General features: G+C 47.8%; 1 protein-coding gene and 1 pseudogene across 1 annotated transcript in view; both read left to right on the top strand.

Annotated features, from left to right (window-relative positions):
* Positions 1 to 3,185: 3,185 nt before the first annotated feature.
* On the top strand, positions 3,186 to 8,158 carry LOC102848163 (annotated as a pseudogene).
* Positions 3,418 to 18,857, top strand: part of LOC102847758 (chromosome unknown open reading frame, human C14orf159) — a 95,707-nt gene continuing 80,267 nt past the window's right edge. The window contains exons 1-5 of the mRNA XM_006879215.1: positions 3,418 to 3,488; positions 7,733 to 7,876; positions 10,053 to 10,245; positions 17,481 to 17,631; positions 18,696 to 18,818. Of these exons, the coding sequence (XP_006879277.1) occupies positions 10,096 to 10,245; positions 17,481 to 17,631; positions 18,696 to 18,818 (424 nt within the window). The 5' untranslated portion in view covers positions 3,418 to 3,488; positions 7,733 to 7,876; positions 10,053 to 10,095. The remainder of the gene's footprint in view (positions 3,489 to 7,732; positions 7,877 to 10,052; positions 10,246 to 17,480; positions 17,632 to 18,695; positions 18,819 to 18,857) is intronic.

The following is an 18,857-nucleotide window of genomic DNA, read 5'->3' as shown; positions in this document are numbered from 1 at the left end:
GCTAGCAGGTAGCTCATAAATCAGAGTGGAATGTCCCTCCCTAAAGACTCTGTTTATAAAAATCCTCCCCAGTAAGTTCACAGTGTGACTTCCCATGCTGCCTCTCCAGGATGAGGAACTCACCCAGGAGCTCCCCGTCCCCCCCTTTAATAAAGCTGCATTAAGCTTTCTCCTGTTCTCTCTGATTTCTTCTTTAAGTCCACTAACCTAACAGATTCATTCTGCCAGTCACTTCTCTAACATTTACAGAGCTCCCTCTGTGTTCCCAGCACCACCATAGACCCTGGGTGTTTTTAGATTAGCAGACAAGGGTTGTGCTTTGGCAACTCCCTGGATAGTACCAACAGTTAATACATTTGGATGCTGACTGAAAGGTTGGAGGTTCGAGTTCATCAAGAGGCACTTCAGAACAAAGGCCTGCAGATCTACTCTTGAAAAACAACCACTGGAAGCCCTAGGGATCTCACCTGGACTTTAGTACACATGCAGTCACCACAAGTCAGGATCATGCTGGTGGCAGCTCTACTGGCAGTGGTGCCGTGGTGGCCAACACAGTGAGCCATCAAGCCCCGTCTCCATCCATCAAACCCCGTCTCCATCCATCAAGCCCCGTCTCCATCCATCAAACCCCGTCTCCATCCATCAAACCCCGTCTCCATCCATCAAGCCCCGTCTCCATCCATCAAGCCCCGTCTCCATCCATCAAGCCCCGTCTCCATCAAGTCAGTTCTAGCTCACGGGGTTGGGGGCAGGGGGGCCGTGTGTGCAGAGGAGAACTAAACTTCCTGGGGTGGCGTTTATCCTGAGTCACCAGCATGCAAATCATGAGAGCTTTTCAATCACTCATGTACATTTTATGATTAATGTAACTAATGCTTTACAATGTCTGATCAACCCCTTATTAATTATTACCTTTCCTTTCGTTCAACTTGTTTTTTATGTTTTAAAAAATCTTATTTATTCATTGTTGTACGTTTCCTTCCCTCCCCTACTCAACTTATCTACTGATTAATCATTCCTCCCCCTCTTTCCCCCTTCTCATCCCTGGTAACGGTCTCCTTGGGATTTCAGTGTCTCTTCTTGTTGTTACATGCTGTTGAGTGTGGTTCATAGCGACTCTATAAACAGCAGATCTGAACCCTGCCCTGTCCTGTGCCACCCTCACCATATTGCTGCAGTCACTGTGCCAGTCCACCTGGCTGAGGGTCTTCCTCTCTTTTGCTGACCATCCACCTTTACAAGCATCATGTCCAAGTGCAAGGAACAGCCTCTCCTAGGAATGGACCCAAAGTAGGTAGGATGAAGCTTTATCATCTTTATCAGCACTCTGACTGCACCTTCTCTGAGACCTATCTGTTCTTTTGGCCGTCCGTGAGATAGCTATCCAGTGTTCTTCTCCAGCACCACAGCTCAAAGCCATAAATTCTTTTGTCATTGATTGTCCAGCTCTCCGATGCATAGCAAGTTACTGAAAAGACTACGACCTGGATCAGGTACACTAGCTTTTAGTTCTTGACACCTCACTTTCTAGAGTACAAAGACATCCATTTATAAAGTTCCTTTCTGAGAATTTAAGAAGCCGTGGGAGTGTAGAAGAGATAAATAAAAGGCTATCAGCCAGAAGGTCACTCGTTCAAACTCACCAGCCACTCTGTAGGTGAAAGATGAAGCCATCTGCTCCCATTGAGATTTACAAACTGAGACACCTGATGCAGGGTTGCTGTGAGTCACTGTCAGCTGGAGGGCAGTGGGGTTTGGAGAGTGATTTTCTGAATCTTTGTGACCACCTCTCTTTTAAAAACAAATCAAAACAAACCCCTGCACTATTTGTCATGCGTTGTTCCTGGATGACTCCACTCTGAGTCTCTGCAGCCCTCGGGCCTGGTTCAAATTATTTTTTTGTCAAATATTCTTCTAGGTGGTCTAGCACTGGTCTGTGCATTTGCTGTACAGAGGTAACTCGTGATTGCTGTGATGCTAAACACTGTGGCACTGATGTGCCAAATGTGACAATGGTCATCCATGGTGGACAGTGTTTGGTGGAGCTCCCCGATTAAAACAAGCTTGGAAGCAGGAGTGGCATCCACTTCCAAAATGCCTTGCCTCCAGAAACTCTATGAACAGTGCTCTGGCCTTTCGTTGATAGGGTTGCTATGAGTCGTCTACGACTCAACGGCACCTAACAAAAACAACGTGTCATTCATCCATCCAGGCACTGGAAATCTGTGTAAGACACCTGAGTGGAGACAGGGAGCAAATGTATAGGAAAACTATACAACCACTTCCTGGAGACCTAGAACGAATTCATATGGTTCCAGTGTAGTCAGAGAATCAGCTGTTTGATTTCTTGTGAGCTGTACTCACTCCTTTGTTCATTCGATTATAAGTACTGCTGGCACTTAGTGAATGCTTGTTGTTGTTGTTGTTGTTGTTGAATACCATTCAGTCAGAACTGACTCCTGGCTGACCCTCCAGCAGGTTTTCAGAGGCAGTAAATCAAACGGGAGTTCGTTGCTCTTCATTCTCCCTCACAGCACCTCCCAGATTCGCACCACGTGGTTGACAGCACAATTCCTCACCATCAGGCCTCTGGAACGTGCCAGAGAAGCCCGAGGAACAGCCCTCCCCCCAAGCCCTCGGGGTCACTCAGGGAGAGAGGCTGAGCAGAGGGAAATGAATGCCAGGCCAGGGGTGACTCCAGGCCAAAATGAGTGGTGCTGCGAGCCTGCTGGCCACTTGACAGAGGTCGTGGGTGCTGAGTGGCTCCACAGGGACAAGCCTCCAGGGAGGAAGGAATGAGAGAGCGAGGGACAGAGTGAGACCAGGCCAGGCCAGGAGAAGGCTTGAGCCAAGGTCAGCAAGTGGAGACATTTCTCCTTAGCAACTGAGACAGGAGTGGAGAGACCAGCTCAGAACACACCCCCAGTGTCTGATTACCCAATCAGCAGGGTAAGCATGGCCAGAGTTGTGCTTACTTCCTAACCTGGAATAAACTTGACCATGTCAAAGGTTCTGCTTCTAGGCTGACAGGAGCCTGTCTCTCTCTCAATTCAGCGGCACCTCCCTACAGAACCAAAGCCCCTTTTCAAATAGATGATCCTTGGAAGGGGCGGAGAACCCAGTGGACAGGATAAACACCCGCTTACTGGTGCTTACTCGTTCATCTGTAATGAGAGAGTGTGAAAATGTTCTTGACAGATGAGTGGGTGAGCGGAAGTAAGCCTGTCCTTACCTTGTTGGCTGGGTAATCTATCCCCCCCCCTCCAAGAGCAAGGCCAGGACAGCTGGAGGGGGTACCCTCCACCCCAGAACCTACACCTTCTAATTTGTCCCCTTGCCTGTCTTCCTCTCTCAAACCCTCTGCAGCCCAAGACCCACCCCATGTTCCCCCTGAGGTCCTGCCATCGCTGTGCCGTAAGGAGCTTCTTTCTACAAAAGAAATTCAGCATCAGACACATGTCCAGCATGGCTGAGGGTGAGTGAACTAGGTGCTTAAGAAAAAACTCCCTTCTGAGAATCAAAGGCCACAGTGGTGGAACAGTGTAGGGAGACAAAGCAAGACTGGCCCACATCCTAGGGGTATAGAAATGTACAGTGGCTGTATGTTTCTTTGTGTATATTTTCACACTCACACACACACACACACACACACACACACACAGTAACATTTAAAAGAAAAGACATCATTTCTTCAAAGGATCAACTGCATGAGTCTTGGAATTCTTAAGACTTTTGGCTCATTCAAGAGAAACAGATAGGAAATAGTACTCTGGAAGCGGTCACAGAAGGTCGTGGATCAAGTGAGATATAAATGTAAAAAAAATTCAAAATCACAGTAACAGTTTATGAGTCAGATGGACTATGGCCCATTTGAGCCTGGAACTTTAGAACAACATCCAGCCAAACTATAGACGGATATGTGAGCTGAACACCGGGTGGATAAACACACTCAGCACTGGAGACATTTCAACTCCACAACCTCACAGGATCTCACAGGCTGAATTCGTCCAGGGATAAAACTCAAAAGCTAGGAAAGGAGAGGATGGAGGATGAATGGGAACAGAACCGCCGAGATACAGTGGGGAGAACGTAGCTAGAATGCGGGGATTGTAGTCAGGGTCATAAAGCAGTATGCATCCATGTGAAAGGCTGAATGGAATATCAATCTTCTCAGTAAACTTTAATTTAAATAATAATAATAAAAAGGAAAGAAAGACTAAATTCCATTTTTTTAGGGGGGAAAAAAGGAACATACTAGCTGAATGACCAGTGCTGGTCACCACTTAACTGCCCAGAGGAAATGGCACGTTGGACCATTCGGTATCTAAACCTCACCAGACAGGTCTAACATCTCCCGGTTCTGCTTGGTCACCTCAGCTCTGTAAGAGGACTACCAAGACTTTAACCCATTCTTCACAGAATTGTCTGTTTCACTGTTTTTGGTTCTAGTAGGCCTCGCATCTCCTTTGTCTCAGTAAGAAGCTGCACTGCAATCCCAAAGGCACGTGGTTCGAAACCACCATCTACTCCGCAGGAGAAGAACAGGTAATCTCCTCCTGTGTGATTTACTGCCTCTAAAAACCCACTAGAGCATCAGTGAGAGGTTGGCTTCAATTTGACAGCACATAGCAATAAACAACAGCTTCTTTGGTTCAAATCTACCAGGGGCTCTGAGGGAGAAATATGAACAGTCTCACCTGTATGAAGAATTTGGCATCAAGATTCAAGGAAGGCAAGCTACCTTATATAGATTGCCAGTCTTGTTTGTTGAAAATGAAGAAGATTTGAGGCACTTTTTATAGAATATCAAAGATTACTACTGTCAATATGTATTACATCTTAACATCCAGAAGACAAAAATAATTTAAAAAAAGAAAGTAAACAAAAATCCTTACTGCTGGACCAATGAGAAGGACATCATGTTTGGGAGAGTGGTGGGACAGTGCAGGAGAGGGAGTCCCCGCATGAGATGGCCTGATACCGTAACTGGGACAGTGGGGTTGGTGTGTCAGGATTAGTGAGACTGGCTCAGGACAGGGCAGGCTTCAGAGTTGCTGCGTACAGGGTCACTGTGAGACGGAGAGTTGCTATATGATGGCACATAACAACAACAACAACTGCACCAATAGGCAACATCATACTAGATGGAGAAAAGATCGAAGTTGTCAAAGATTTCCTTGTACTTGGAATAACAATCCACACCCATGGTAGCAACAGTTAGGAAATCAAAGCATCTATTTCACTGAGCCACTCTGCTGCCCAGGACCTTCTTGAAGTGCTAAAGATTAGGGATATCAGTTTAAAGACTAAAAAGTGCAGCTGACGCAACCCATGGTCTTTTCAATTGTTTCACTGATAGGCTTGTGAAAGTTGGACAAAGCAAGACTGAAGGCGGGTTTATCCCTTTGAATTGTGATGTTGGTAAATAGTACTGGATACCCCATAGACTGCAAAAACTACAAATGAATCTGTCTTGGGGGAAATGTAACCGGGGTGCTTCTTGGAGGCGAAGATGATGTAGAGCATGTTGTCAGAAGAGGCTCATCTTGGGGAAAAAGACATCACACTGGGCAGAGCAGGGGGTCAGTGAGAGAGGAAGACCATCAGGGGGTCGGACTGGCAGAGTGATTGCAGCACTGGGCTGGAACGTGGTGAGCATGGCACAGGGGAGGGCAAGGTTCTGAGCTGGTGTCCGCAGCGTGAGTCAGAGTTGACCTGATGACACCTAGCAGCCTCCTCTCAAGGTTGATAGTCTTGGAAACCCAACGGAGACTTGCTATGAGCTGGAACGAACTCAGTGGCACGGAGGGAGCTGCCGCCGAGCTGTGTCTGGGGGTTGAAGCTTTATGCTACTCACCAGAACGTTAGTGATTTACAGTCGCCTGCCTCTCAGTGGCAGAAGGCTAAGTTCGCCTGCTTCCGTGAAGATTTACGGCCTCAGAATCCTGGGGGACAGTCCCTCTCTGTGCTCCAGGGTCGCTGGGAGTTGAAATTGACTCGAGGGGTTTCAGTATAGCTAAAAGCAAACACCAGCGGATCAGACCTAACTGCCTTCTTGATGCTTGTCCTCCGGTCTCCTGGGACACAGCACCACCCTCTGTGCTAGCACTTCATTCGGTGTTCTCATAACCCACCGCGCCAGCTCTGAGATGAGTTCACGTCTCAGAGGAGAAAAAGAGATTTTTTTTTTTTCCCTCCAAAGAAAACTTTCCCTAGAATAAACAGCCAGTTCGTGTGATGGTGTTTCAAGGCAAGTCTCCCCACCCTGAGCTGGTCTTTTTGTCTCGCTGGTACCTGTTATTGTCCTGCTGTCTCCCAGGAGTGATAACCAAGCCTGAGAAGGTCCTGCAAGAGAAAGCAGATACCATGCTTGTCAGGGACCTAAGAGACAGCAGGATCGCCTGTTGTTTACAGGATGGCTGTGAGTTATTGTTGAGTTGATGGCACCTAACATGAACAACCAAGTGTCAGAGAGGATGTAGATGAACCGATACACTGGGGAGTGTGAATTGGGGCAGCCCGCTTTGGAAAGCCGAAGTGTCCGCTACAGTGGAGTATGTGTATTCATCCAAGCCCTGTGACTGCAAGGCCAAGTTCTCTGGTAATTCAAGTCCACGACCAGGTCTGAGGGAGAAACATGCGGCTCCCAGCCTCAGAGACCAAAAGGAAGGTTGCTGTGAATTGTTCTGACAGCGAGTGTCTGTTTTTACCTTAGACTCTTGGTGTATTGTCCGGAGAAATGCATACAAATGTGCCTCCAACACTCATCTTCTGGTAATAATGTTTGTAATAACCTTTTAAGTTGGAGACTATTCAAATGTCCATCAGCAATTAATTGGGTACATAATTGTGATCTCTTTTTTTTTTTGGCAATGAAAAAGAAATTACTTCTTATTAAATACATAAATAAATCTAACACATATCTTGCTCAGTGAAACCAAGAACCCAACGACACATAATGAATGATTCCAACATATGAAGTTCAAGGTCAGACCACAGTTGTCTTTGCTGTCAGAAAGCAGGATATAGGCTTCCCTTAAAGGCAGCGGTGCTGATTGGAAGGCAGCACCTTGCTGGGAACCTGACAGGGTTCTGTTTCTGATCTGGACACCGGTTGTCTAGGCAGATTCACTCGGAATCAGATCTGCCTGAGAAGTGTAACCAGAGTGCTCCTTGAAAGTGTGGATGCTAGGATTTCAACTCAACTGCTTTGTTATGTTATCAGAAGAGGGTAGACCTTGGAAAAAAGACATCATGTTGGGGAAAGTAGAGATCAGAGAAGGAAAGGAAGACCCTCAATGCGGTGTCTTGACACAGTGACTGCAAAAATGAGTTTATCGAATTGGAATGGACCCATAGCTGAGCCTCCAACAGGTTTTCAGAGGCAGTCACTCACACAGGAGACTGTCCATCCTTCTCCTGTGGAACAGCTGGTGGATCCGAACCATGTGCCTTTGGGGTTGCAGCACAGCTTCTTACCTCTCGGCCACCAGATCCCCCCCGGTGGCTCTGTGTAAAGTGTGCAAATGGTACAGGGATCTGGTACGGTTTCTAGTTGCTGTACGAAGGGTAGCTGTGAGTTGAAGTAGACAGGATGACACCCAACAACAATACTTACAATATTTGCACTTTTCTGAATGTGTTACTGTAAATAGACAAAATTGTTTGCTGCTGAGACTTTGATGTTTCCCTTGTCCTTTCTCTTACCAAACCCAGGGCGCCAAGCATCCAGGGCCAGCGTGGTGATCCTGCACAGATCACTGGCTCCAACTTTTGACAGTTTCTGCCAGGCCAACAGTGGTCCCCTGCCCCTGCTGGGCCGAAGTGAGCCGGGCAAGTGGACGTTGGCTGCCCTGGGCGCTGTTTCAGACACCAGGTAAAAAGTCTTGAGTTATGGGAGGTTAATACTGGAGGTGGCCAGATGTTTAAGTGGGTTTCATTGTCATCAGGACCCTATCTGTCCAGCCACAGAGACCCTACACTCCCTGGAATGGGACTTGATGACTGTAGCCAAGGAGAGAGCTGTCTCTTGTCCTTCTAGTTCATGGCCCCTGCCCTGATCAAATCTCTGGAGCCATTGAGAAAGTCTAGATTTGGGGAAAGCCCATTAGCACTGCCGTTCACACAGTTAACCACCCAGGCCAGAGGCCTACTATAGGATTGCTGTTGTTGTTGTTGTGTGCCATTGAGTTGAGTACAATCAATCCATAACAACCCTCTGAACAACAGATCTGAACCCTGTCCTATCCTGCGCCATCCTCACACTTCCTGACACATTAGAGCCCATTGCGGCAGTCACTGTGTCAGTCCACCTGGTCAAGGTCTTCCTCTCCTTTGCCAACTTTCTGCCTTTCCAAGCACCATGTTCCTCTCTAAGGAACAGGCCCTCTTAGCAACATGCCGGAAGTACATGAGGCCAAGTTTACATCTTTGCCTCCAAAGAACACTCTGGCTGCACCCTCGCCAAGATAGATTTGTTTGTTCTTTTGGCCGTCCAGGGGAAGACTTTCTATTTTATGCCCCAGGATTATTGTGGTGTTGTTGTTGTTGTTGTTGCTAGGTGCCATAGTGACCCTGTGAACAAAAGATCTGAACACTGTCCTATCCTGTGCCATCCTCACACTTCCTGACACACAAGAGCCCATTGCAGCAGTCACTGGGGTCAATCCACCTGGTTGAGGGTCTTCCCAGACTTTGAATAAAACCAAATAAGTGGAGTAAATTTGGAAGCAGGAGTGGCATCTACTTTCTTAAATACTTGCCTCCGGAAACTCTATGAACTTTGATAAATGTCGATCTTTGTAGAGGGGCTTCAGGCCTTTTGTTCACAGGGTCACTATGAGTCGTGCTCAACTCGAAGGCAATCAATGACAACACGGGGAGTAAATAGCCATCTTGGTTTCTTAGGGCCGCAGTAGCAAAATATCACAGGCTGTTTAAAGAGCAGAACGGCACATGTGGCTTTAATAGAGACATAGGGAGCTCTGGTGGCCTAGTGGCAAGGAGCTGCACTGCAATCCCAAAGGTGCACAGTTCTAATCCACCAGATGCTCTACTGGAGAAGGAAGGACAATCTCCTCCTGTGCCAGTCGGATCTGATTCAGTAGTACACCACAAGGAAAAAAACAACAATAACAACAAACCCCCCAGAGACATGTATTGTCTGCAGTCCTGAAGGTTAGATGTTCGGATAGGGGTATCCATGCAGCTTCCTTCTGGGGTCCCCCTCTGCCTCCCTCTCTCTCAGCATCCTGTAGCTGCAACAATCCTTGGCATTCTTCAGTGTTTGTAGATGCAGCTACAAATGATATCTTCCCTGTGATGTGACTGTTCCCGTGTCTGTGCTCCTTTCTTGAGAAGCACCAGTCAGGGGAGATGAGTTCTAGGATAACCCCTCTCCCTACTCCAGCACAATCCCACTTAATTATGAGCACAAATGCAAAATACACCTAAACCAGGTAACATGCACAGGTACAGGGGTGAGGTGTCAGTACCTCCTTGGGGGGCAAGTTCAATCCACGGCCGTGGCCCCCTCTCTGTCCTGCTTCCCAGGGCACGCCAGAGGATCCACGCTTCCCGGGCTGACAGCTTCACTGGTCTAGACTGTGACATCGTAACTGATCTTTTTAAATGCAGCCTCACTCCCTGTGTCCCTCCCTCCATCTTCTACTCTGAGAACTGACCCTCCAGTAGGTTTTCAGAGGCCGTAAGTTGCACAAGAAGAGACCTCCCATCTCTCCCCCATGGAGCTGCTGGTGCATTCGAACTGGGTGTCTCAAAGTAAGCAGTGCAACTCTCTACCACTAGGCCACCAGAGCACTCAGGTTGAGAGCTGTGCAAAATGCAATGAGGACAGGAGGGGAGAGACAGCCCACAGTTGCTAACTTATGTCTTTAATATGATGATAAATTTTGGAGGAAACTAGCTAGACTCCTTGCTCAGAACTGTGTCCCCAACCCCAGTGTCCTGGCCTGAACTCTCAGCACAAAATGCCGCCTCCCCTCTGCAGTCACTGGGGCTACACTGAGGGTCTGGGACCCCTGTGTCTCCAGGTTGGGCAGTCCCCAGTTCTGGAAATACGAGTCAGGTGTTTGCATGGGCAGCCTGACCTCACTGGAGGAGTGCTCGGAGCAGCTGGAGGACATGGTAACCTTCATTCTGGGCCACAGCTTCTCCCCGGAGAAGGCCTTCGAGAAGGCGGGACTCCCCAGTAGATACCCAGCAGGCCACGTCGCTGAGTACAAGGTAAGGGGGCCTTGGAAATGTGGGTTGATGTTTATTTCCCTGAGTCAGGGAGAGAGCTGGCCCGGGATATTCATTCTGGCTGTGCAACCCAGCCGAGCCGTCAGGTCTCAGAACCTGGGGCTCCAGCCTCTGCCCAATCTGTCTCAGGGAGCTTGAGCACCCAAAGTAGAGCACTCAGTGACCCCGAAAGTGAGATTTGGGGATGGGCTGTTGTGACTGTGTCAGTCAAAACCCCTGTGGAATTTGTCTACCTCTTCACTTCGGGCACACAAGGTGATTGAAAACTCTCCTGGGTGGGGATGGACACACCCTCAGGGACAATGTGTCAGCTCTGAGAGTTCGAGGCTGGCAATGTCTGCTAAGAAGTTCTGGCAACTGGTGGTCACAGACTCCACATAGTCCCTCACCTAGAGTGAGGTGGGGTCTCCCTGCTGGGGCCCTGAGGTGACTTTTCTCCCAGCCCTTTCTTGTCCAAAGGGGAGACTACACTCCTTCGCTCCAAGCCCCTAGGTTCCTGGCCAATTTGTTGGTGAAGTTGAAGCTCTGCTCAGAAGTGGCTGGCCTATGAATGTCTTTCTATAAATGGGACCCAGATGAAAGATTTACTCTCAGGCTCTGGACCTTAATGCTCCTTCTGGGCTCTTTCCAGAGAGGCCTGTGATCAGAAGTAGGCTGCCCACAGTGTGGTCATTTCCTGTGAGACGTTTTCTAGAAGCTGGGGCCATGGCAGCTGACGGTTGTTGTTGACTGCGGCCAGGCTGTGCTCAGCCTTGGGACCCACCACTGTCTGTAGCTTCGGGGTCAAAAGGTGGCTTGAGGAGGGCTCACGGTTCCTCACTAGCCTGTCATTTTAGCTGGAGAGAGAAACTGCCCTGCAAGTTGCAAAGCCAGACCGGAGCCTAGGACTCCTGGCTCCCACTCAAAAAATGTCAGTAATAAGAGTTGTGATCATTGAGTGACATTCACATTGATGTCTCAGCGCCACAGTTTCCCCACAATCCCTCGCTGTCCCGACTGACTATTCAATACCTTTCTGTTAAATGTTGACACTCCTGCCCGTGGACTTATGGGAGAAATAGCCCGGTAGCCACCCTGGATTCAGCCTTATGGGATTAAAGCAACCCAACTGCTATTATTTTGGTGATAATAACAATGTCAATATTCACTGCTGACATAGAAATAATACTAATATATTGGCAATTAGTATCTTACTATATAATACTATTGTTGTTGTTATGTGCCGTCGAGTCGCTTGCGACTCATAGCGACCCTATGTACAACAGCCCTAAACACTGCTCTGTCCTGTGCCAATTGCACTGCCTCTGACACACCCATCCCAATTACCCCAGTCACTGAATAAATCCACCTCATAGAGGGTCTTCCCCTCCTGCGCTGTCCCTCCACCCTCCCAAGCATGATGTCCCTCTACAAGGATCTGTCCCTCCTTATAACATGTTCAAAGTATGTCAAACTAAGCCCCAGAATCCTTGCCTCCAAGGAGCAGCCTGGTTTAACCCTTTCCAGGATGAATCTGTTTGTTTTCCTAGCAGTCCATGGTATTCTCAATACTCTTCTCCAGCACCACACCTCAAAGGCATCAATTCTCCTTCTATCCTCCCTAGTCATTGTCCAACTCTGATGCATAACAAGTGATTGCAAAGACCATAGCCTGTATCAGATGCACCTTAGTCTCCAGAGTGACACTATTGCTCTTCAGTACCCTGGAGAGGTCCCTCACAACAGACTTTCCCATCCCAATACCGTTTTTTATTTCTTGGCTACTGGTGCCAAGAGTGTTGACCGTGGAGCCAAGCAGACTAAAGTTAGTTGTTAACAATCGTAATCTCTTCACCATCTATCCTGATGCTGTCAATTGGTCCAGTGGTGAGAATCTTTGTCTTCTTGACATTGAGCCTCAGTCTATACTGAAGGCTGAAGTCCTTGGCCCTCTGCAGCAAGCATTTCAGGTCCTCCTCAGTTTCAGCAAGCAGGGTTGTGTCATCTGCATAACACAGATTGTTGATAAATCTTCCAGCAATTCTGATGCCACACTTCTCATAGAGCCCAGCCTCTCAGATAATCTGCTCTGCATTCAGTATGAAAGGTATGGAGATAAGACACATCCCTGGCATACACCTTTCCCAATTTTGAACCATGCAGTGTTTCCCTGCTCTGTTCTGATGACTGCCTTTTGGTCCAAGTATAGGTTTCACATTAGCATGATCAAGTGTTCTGGGATTCCCATTCTTCTCAGAGTCAGACACAGTTTGTTATGATCCACACAGTCAAACGCCTTTGCATAGTCAATGAAACACAGATATACATTCTTTGGGTATTCCCTGCTTTCAACAAAGATCCATCTAACATCATCTACAATGTCCCTAATACCACGGCCCCTTCTAAAACCAGCCTGGACTTCTGGCAGTTCTTTGTTGGTGTGCTAAGTTGGTTTTGGATAATCTTCAGTAGAATCTTGCTTGCATGTGGAATCAAAAATATTGTTCTATAGTTTTCACACTCTGTTGGGTCACCCTTCTTTGGAATGGGAACAAATGTAGATCTCTTCCAGTCAGTTGGCCAAGTGGTTGTTCTCCAGATTTCTTGGCACAACTTGGTGAGCACTTCCAGGGCAGCATCTGTTAGCTGAAATATGTCAATTGGAATGCCATCTATTCCTGGGGCCTTATTTTTTGCTATTTCCTTAAAAGCAGCTTGAACTTATTCCTTCATCACTGTAGACTCTTGCTCATATGTTATTTCATGAAATTCTTCTGTGTCTGCCAATTCCTTTTGGTACAGTGACTCAGTATATTCTTTCCATCTTCTTTTAATACTTCCTGGATCATTTAATATTCTTCCTAAAGCATCCTTGATTATAGCAATTTGGGGTTTGAATTTGTTCTTCAGTTCCTTGAGCTTAAGAAATGCTGAGCTAGTTCAGTCCTTTTGATTTTCTGACTGCAGATCCTTGCACATTTCATTGTAATATTTTGCTTTGTCATCCCATGATGCCTTTTGGAATCTTCTGTTCAGCTCTTTAGTATCTTGAATTCTTCCTTGTGCTTTGGCTTCTCTACGCTCCGGTGCAATCTTCAGAGTTTCTTCAGACATCCATTTTAGTCTTGTTTTTCTCTTCTGTCTTTGTAATGACCGTTTGCACTCTTCTTGGATGATACATTTGACATCCTCCCACAACTCATCTGGTCTTCAAGGCTGGTGTTCAAAGCCTCAAACCTGTTCCTGAGATGATTCTGAAATTCAGGTGGGATGAACTCAAAGTCGTATTTTGATTCCTGTGGATTTGGTTTAATTTTCCTCAACTTCAGCTTGAACTTGCATGAGTAGTTGGTGGTCTGTTCCACAATCAGCTCCGGGCCTAGTTGTCACAGCTGATATTGAGCTTCTCCAGCGGTTTTTTCCGCACGTGTAATCGATCTGATTTCTATGCATACCGTCAGGTGAAATCCATGTGTATAACCTGTGTTTATGTTTCTTGTAAAACGTATTTGCAATGCATAAGTCATTATGTACTACTTTTAATAATAAGGTGCTATTATGTAGTAATAATTATTCCTGTGCTTGGAAAAGTAGACGGTCAGAGAAGGAGAGCTGAATTGACTCAGGACAGCACTGATGGCCTTGAGTGTGACAGAGATTGCTAGGACGGTACAGGGTGGGGCAAGGTTTCAATCTGTTGCTCACAGGGTCACTGTGAGTTGGGGTCAACACCACAATCCCAAACAAGCACAGAAAGAGCGGCGCTATGACGCTCCTGTACAGTAAGATCTAAACTATAATGCTCAGAACTCAACTCACGGCCGTTGAGCCGGAACTGACCCAGAGCTGACCCTCCAGCAGGTTTTCAGGGGCTGTAAACACACGAGAGGAGACTGCCCATCTTTCTCCTGACGGGCAGCTGGAGGATTTTGATATAATACTGTTGTTATTGTTATTGTTTTTGTATACTGTGTTTGGTGGAGCTTCCCAATTAAAACAAGCTTGGAAGCAGGAGTGGCATCCACTTCCGAAATAGCTTGCTTCTGAAAACCCTATGAACCTGGAGAAAAGATGAAAGTTCTACAAGCGTTCAGGTCTTTTGGTCATAGGGTCGCTATGAGTCGCCTACGACTCGATGGCACTTAACAAAACCAACACTTGGAACTGACCCTCCGGTATATTTTCAGAGGCAGTAAATCACACGAGAGGAGACTGCCCATCTTTCTCCTGTGAAGCAGCTGGTGGATTTTGAACCACATGCCTTTGAGATGACAGTGCAGCTCCTTACCACTAGGCCACCAAACCCCCCCAATATAATATTATTGTTGTTGTTGGGTGCCGTTGAGTACAACTCACAGTGACTCTATGAGCAAAAGATCTGAGCCCTGTTCTATCCTGCACCATCCTCATACTTCCTGATACACAAGAGCCCATTGCAGCAGTCACCGTGTCAATCTACCTGGTTTAGGGGCTTCCTCTCCTTCACCGACCCTCCACTCTTCCCAGCATCATGTCCCTTTCCAAACAACATGCCACTCCTAGTAACACGTCCAAAGTATACAAGGTGAAGCCTCATCACTCTTGCCTCCAAAGAGCACTCCGGCTGCACCCTCTCCAAGACACAGTTGTTTGCTCTCCTGGCAGTCAGTCAGTGGCATGTTCAGTGCTCTTCTCCAACATCGCAGCTCAAAGGTGTCAATTCTTTTTATATCATCCTTAGTCATCCTCCAGGTCTCGGATGCATTGTTAGGAATCAGAAAGACCATGACCTGAATCAGACAGGTGTAATAATATTATCATGAATTCTATTACTGATGGAATGCTGTTAGGAGCTGTCAGTCGGGTTTTGACTGGTGGTGACCAAAGGACAGGTAGGGCTGCCCATGGAGTTTCTAGACTGTCCCTTTCGTGGGTCTGGTCTTTTGTCCTAAGGACCCACCGTGGTGGTGGTGGTGTCATGTACCCTTGAGTTAGAACTCATCCAGAGCTGATCCTCCTGCAGATTTTCAGAAGCTGTTAATCACACCAGAGGAGATTGCCCATCTTCTGCAAAGCAGCTGGTGGGTTCGAACCGTTGGCCTTCGGGTTGGCAGCACAGCTCCTGACCACCAGAGCCCCCTAAGGATCCACTGGGTGGGTCCAAATCACCAACCTTCAGGTTAGCAGCGAGCGCTGCTCCAGAACGCCTTAATAGCGTATTCATGATATTATTGTGCAATGATGTAGTATTACCGTGTAATTCTAAACCCATGGCTCTCAAGTGGTTCCAGTTCATGGTGACCCTCAGCTGGGTTTTCAAGGCTCTCAATCTTTACTGGAGACCTCTGCCCAGCTGGTGTATTTAAACTGCTGATGTTGCGGTTAAGCAGCAATGCGTTATGCTATATCCCCAGGGCTCCTTATGCAATTACAGTAATGATATGTTATTATGCAACAATCTTAGTTAGCTACAGTTAATCACTTTAATCATTTCATATTGTTGTGTGTGGATGTTAATATTATAATATTACTATGCTACAGTGTTAACAGTGCTGACGTCACAGCCCAGGGGACACTTCCCCCTGTGTCCTGGCCTGTGGCCTCTCCCTCCAGCGCTGCTGTGCCGACACCCTGCTGGCCGTCACACCTTCTCCTCTCCTGCCACCAGGACGGTACCAGCAGGCCCCTTGGGAAAACCTGACCAGGATTGGCCCAGTACATTGTAGTCTTGGCCGTGTCCTGAAGCTTTGTCCAGAAGCCATTAAGGAAAATACACAGCCAAGTCCAGTGTTGAGGAAGAAGGAGTGAGGCTGGGCTACACTGGGGTCTGAGAACAGATTCCATTGAATTTGGGAGGCAGAGGGACACACGTTTCTCCTGCTCCCACATGACCTTTTCTCCCTCTTATTGTCCCCAAGGGTCTTTCCCAGTGGCCCGTGGGCCCTTCCAAGTCCACAGATCATTTTCAGACGATCCCTTAGATTGGATAAGGAATGAAGACAATTTGACTTTCATAAGCTCTGTGGTTGTCAGGGGCTGTTGAGCCGTGCCCAGCTCATAGTGACCCTGTGAACAGCAGCTGTGAACTCTGTCCTGTGCCTTCCTTGCAGTCTCTGACACACTCAGGCCCATTGCTGCAGTCACTGTTAATCCACTTGGTTGAAAGCTATCCTCTGTCTCGTTGACCCTCCACCTTTGCAAGCATGATGTCCCTCTCTAAGGAACAGCCTCTCCTGGCAACATGCTCAAAGTGTGTGAGATGAAGCTTTATCATCTTTGCCTCCAAGAAGCCCTCTGACTGCACCTTCTCCAAGATGTATCTGTTTATTTTTTTTGGCTTTCCATGAGATATTCAACACTCTTCTCCAGCACCACAGTTCGAAGGCATCAATTCTTTTTCTGTCATCCTTCATTTCCTGTCCAGCTCTCAGATGCATAGCAAGTGATTGGAGAGACTATGGCCTGAATCAGGCACACCTTAGTCCTTCAACTGACATTATTGCTCCTCAACAATTTGGTTCCTGACTGCTTCTTCTCATACACCTCTAGCTGAAGGCATTTTCATTAGCAAACGTTGTGATGTGGTAGCAGCCAAAAGAAGACACAAGCATCACTTGGCCTTTGTTCCAGATGCCTCAGTAATATCCTTCAAGCTGGTGACTATTTCAAAATAGGGAGCTCCGGTATCCTGGTGGTAAGAGGCTGAGCTGCAATCCCAAAGGCATGTGTTTCAAACCCACCACCTCTTCCTTGAGAAATGGATGGGCACTCTCCTCCTGTGTGATTCACAGCCTCTGAAAACCCACTAGAGAACCAGCTACCAGTCAGCTCTGAGTCCACAGCACACATCAACAACTTCAAAACAGCTAAAAGTTATTCCCTCTACTGCCTTATTTAATCCGTAGAAGAAGGACATATATCTTGGTATCACATTTCTTCTTAGTTGGATAACTGGACTCACAATGCCACTGTTTTCTTTGCAATCGTACGCATTTCCTTGTCTGTATTTACAATGCTTGCTTAGAGCAGAAGGACTCCACAGCTTCTGCAGACGAGCCACCCAAGAGGTTACAAGTCCCTGTTTCAGACCAATTACTCTGAGCAAACTTCCCCATCTCCCTACACTCTGTGACCTTAAGGTGCATATGTTTTTGTAGCAGTTACAGGGACCTCCCTCCTCCTTCTGCTGCCCTGAATGTCTGATGCTCAGATCTTGGAATGCTGCTAATTCTTTTCTTTCCGTTTGATTTTCTCATCAGACAACTGTGCCTTGTGCCTCCATTGCTGGGTTTTGCTGCCCCCTGGTGGTCACAATGAGATCCATCCCCAAGGACGACCTGGAGAGGCTGGTGCAGGCCAGTTGCTCCATGGGGGGTGAGCATGGCCAACCTGTCCACATCGGAGACCCAGGTCAGTGACCACTTTCGTTCCTGGCTCCCTCAGCCTCACTCAGACTCACACCTAAGAATCAGACTTGAACTTGCCCTGGTCCTGGCTCTCACCGCTCATCCTCTCTCCCAGGGCTCTTGGGGTTGAAGGTACTAACAGCGTTATGTCAGGTCTAAACATTATTGGTCTAAAGGTGCTCACGGTGGTAGAATGCCAGCCTTCACCCTTGGCCACCTATGAACGTCCATTAGCCTTGTGTAGGAAGTCGGTAGGGGAGGGTCATCTGCCCAGATTCTTGAGTTCAACTCCCCTTTGGGCTGATATGCAGAAGGCTTTGTCTCTAACGCAAATTCAGACTGACACCTTTAGAACCAGCTCGTCCTGAGTGTCAGCAGGCAATCTGAGGGCCAAAAGCTGGACATCTGAGTCTGCCCTGGGGCCCTCTGAGTCTGCCTTCGGAGACCCTCCGAAGGCATGCTGGGAGCCTAGGGACAGGCAGAACCCATTGTGAAGGCACTGGCTCAGCTATGTGATGGAGGAGGTCAGCAGCACCTTGAATTTGACCCACGTAGAATCAGCATTTGTCTCCTGCATGGAGTGTGGTAGGAGGGACACCCAGCCATGTGGTACCTGCTGAACTCCGTCATCTGGGAATGAATTGGGCCCAACACAGCTCTCTATGCTGTGCTTCTCAGGCCTTTGGTGGCCGGTCAGGGATAGGGACACTGTTGGTGACCAATGAGAGAGCTGGGATTTGTGTAAGGTAACTCAGTCTGTCCCCAGGTAGACTCCCAGGTGCTGACTTGGTTAACAATTGGTACTATGAGGTGCTGGGCTAAAGGGTCCAGGTCAGGAGAATCAGGAATTCCTGAGACCACACCGCCCAGACTGGCTTGTAAACATCAGACACCCTGAACCATTCATTCCATTCCTGTTCCCTTCTCCAACCCAAACACCACTTCATACGGCCCTGCAGCTGGCACCCCCTTCGGAGGGAGAGACACACATGTCTATTCAACATCTCTTTTCCTGGAACCTACCCGTGCAGGACCCGGCTGAACTACGCTTTCTTTTCTCATCTGCAGACCTGCTGGGGATCACAGATCTCTCCCAACCCGACTATGGAGACCCCGTGGAGTGTCGACCAGGGGAGGTCCCAGTTTTCTGGCCATCCCAGCTGACCAGCCTCGAAGCCGTGAGCAGCTGCAGTATGTTGGGTGTGGTAGGGGGTGAGGTGGGGGCGGGGG

This window comes from Elephantulus edwardii, unplaced genomic scaffold (assembly GCF_000299155.1).
Source record: "Elephantulus edwardii isolate Elephantulus edwardi_28Jun2011 unplaced genomic scaffold, EleEdw1.0 scaffold00002, whole genome shotgun sequence".
Taxonomy (NCBI): Eukaryota; Metazoa; Chordata; class Mammalia; order Macroscelidea; family Macroscelididae; genus Elephantulus; species Elephantulus edwardii.
This window is presented reverse-complemented; position numbering and strand designations above follow the sequence as displayed.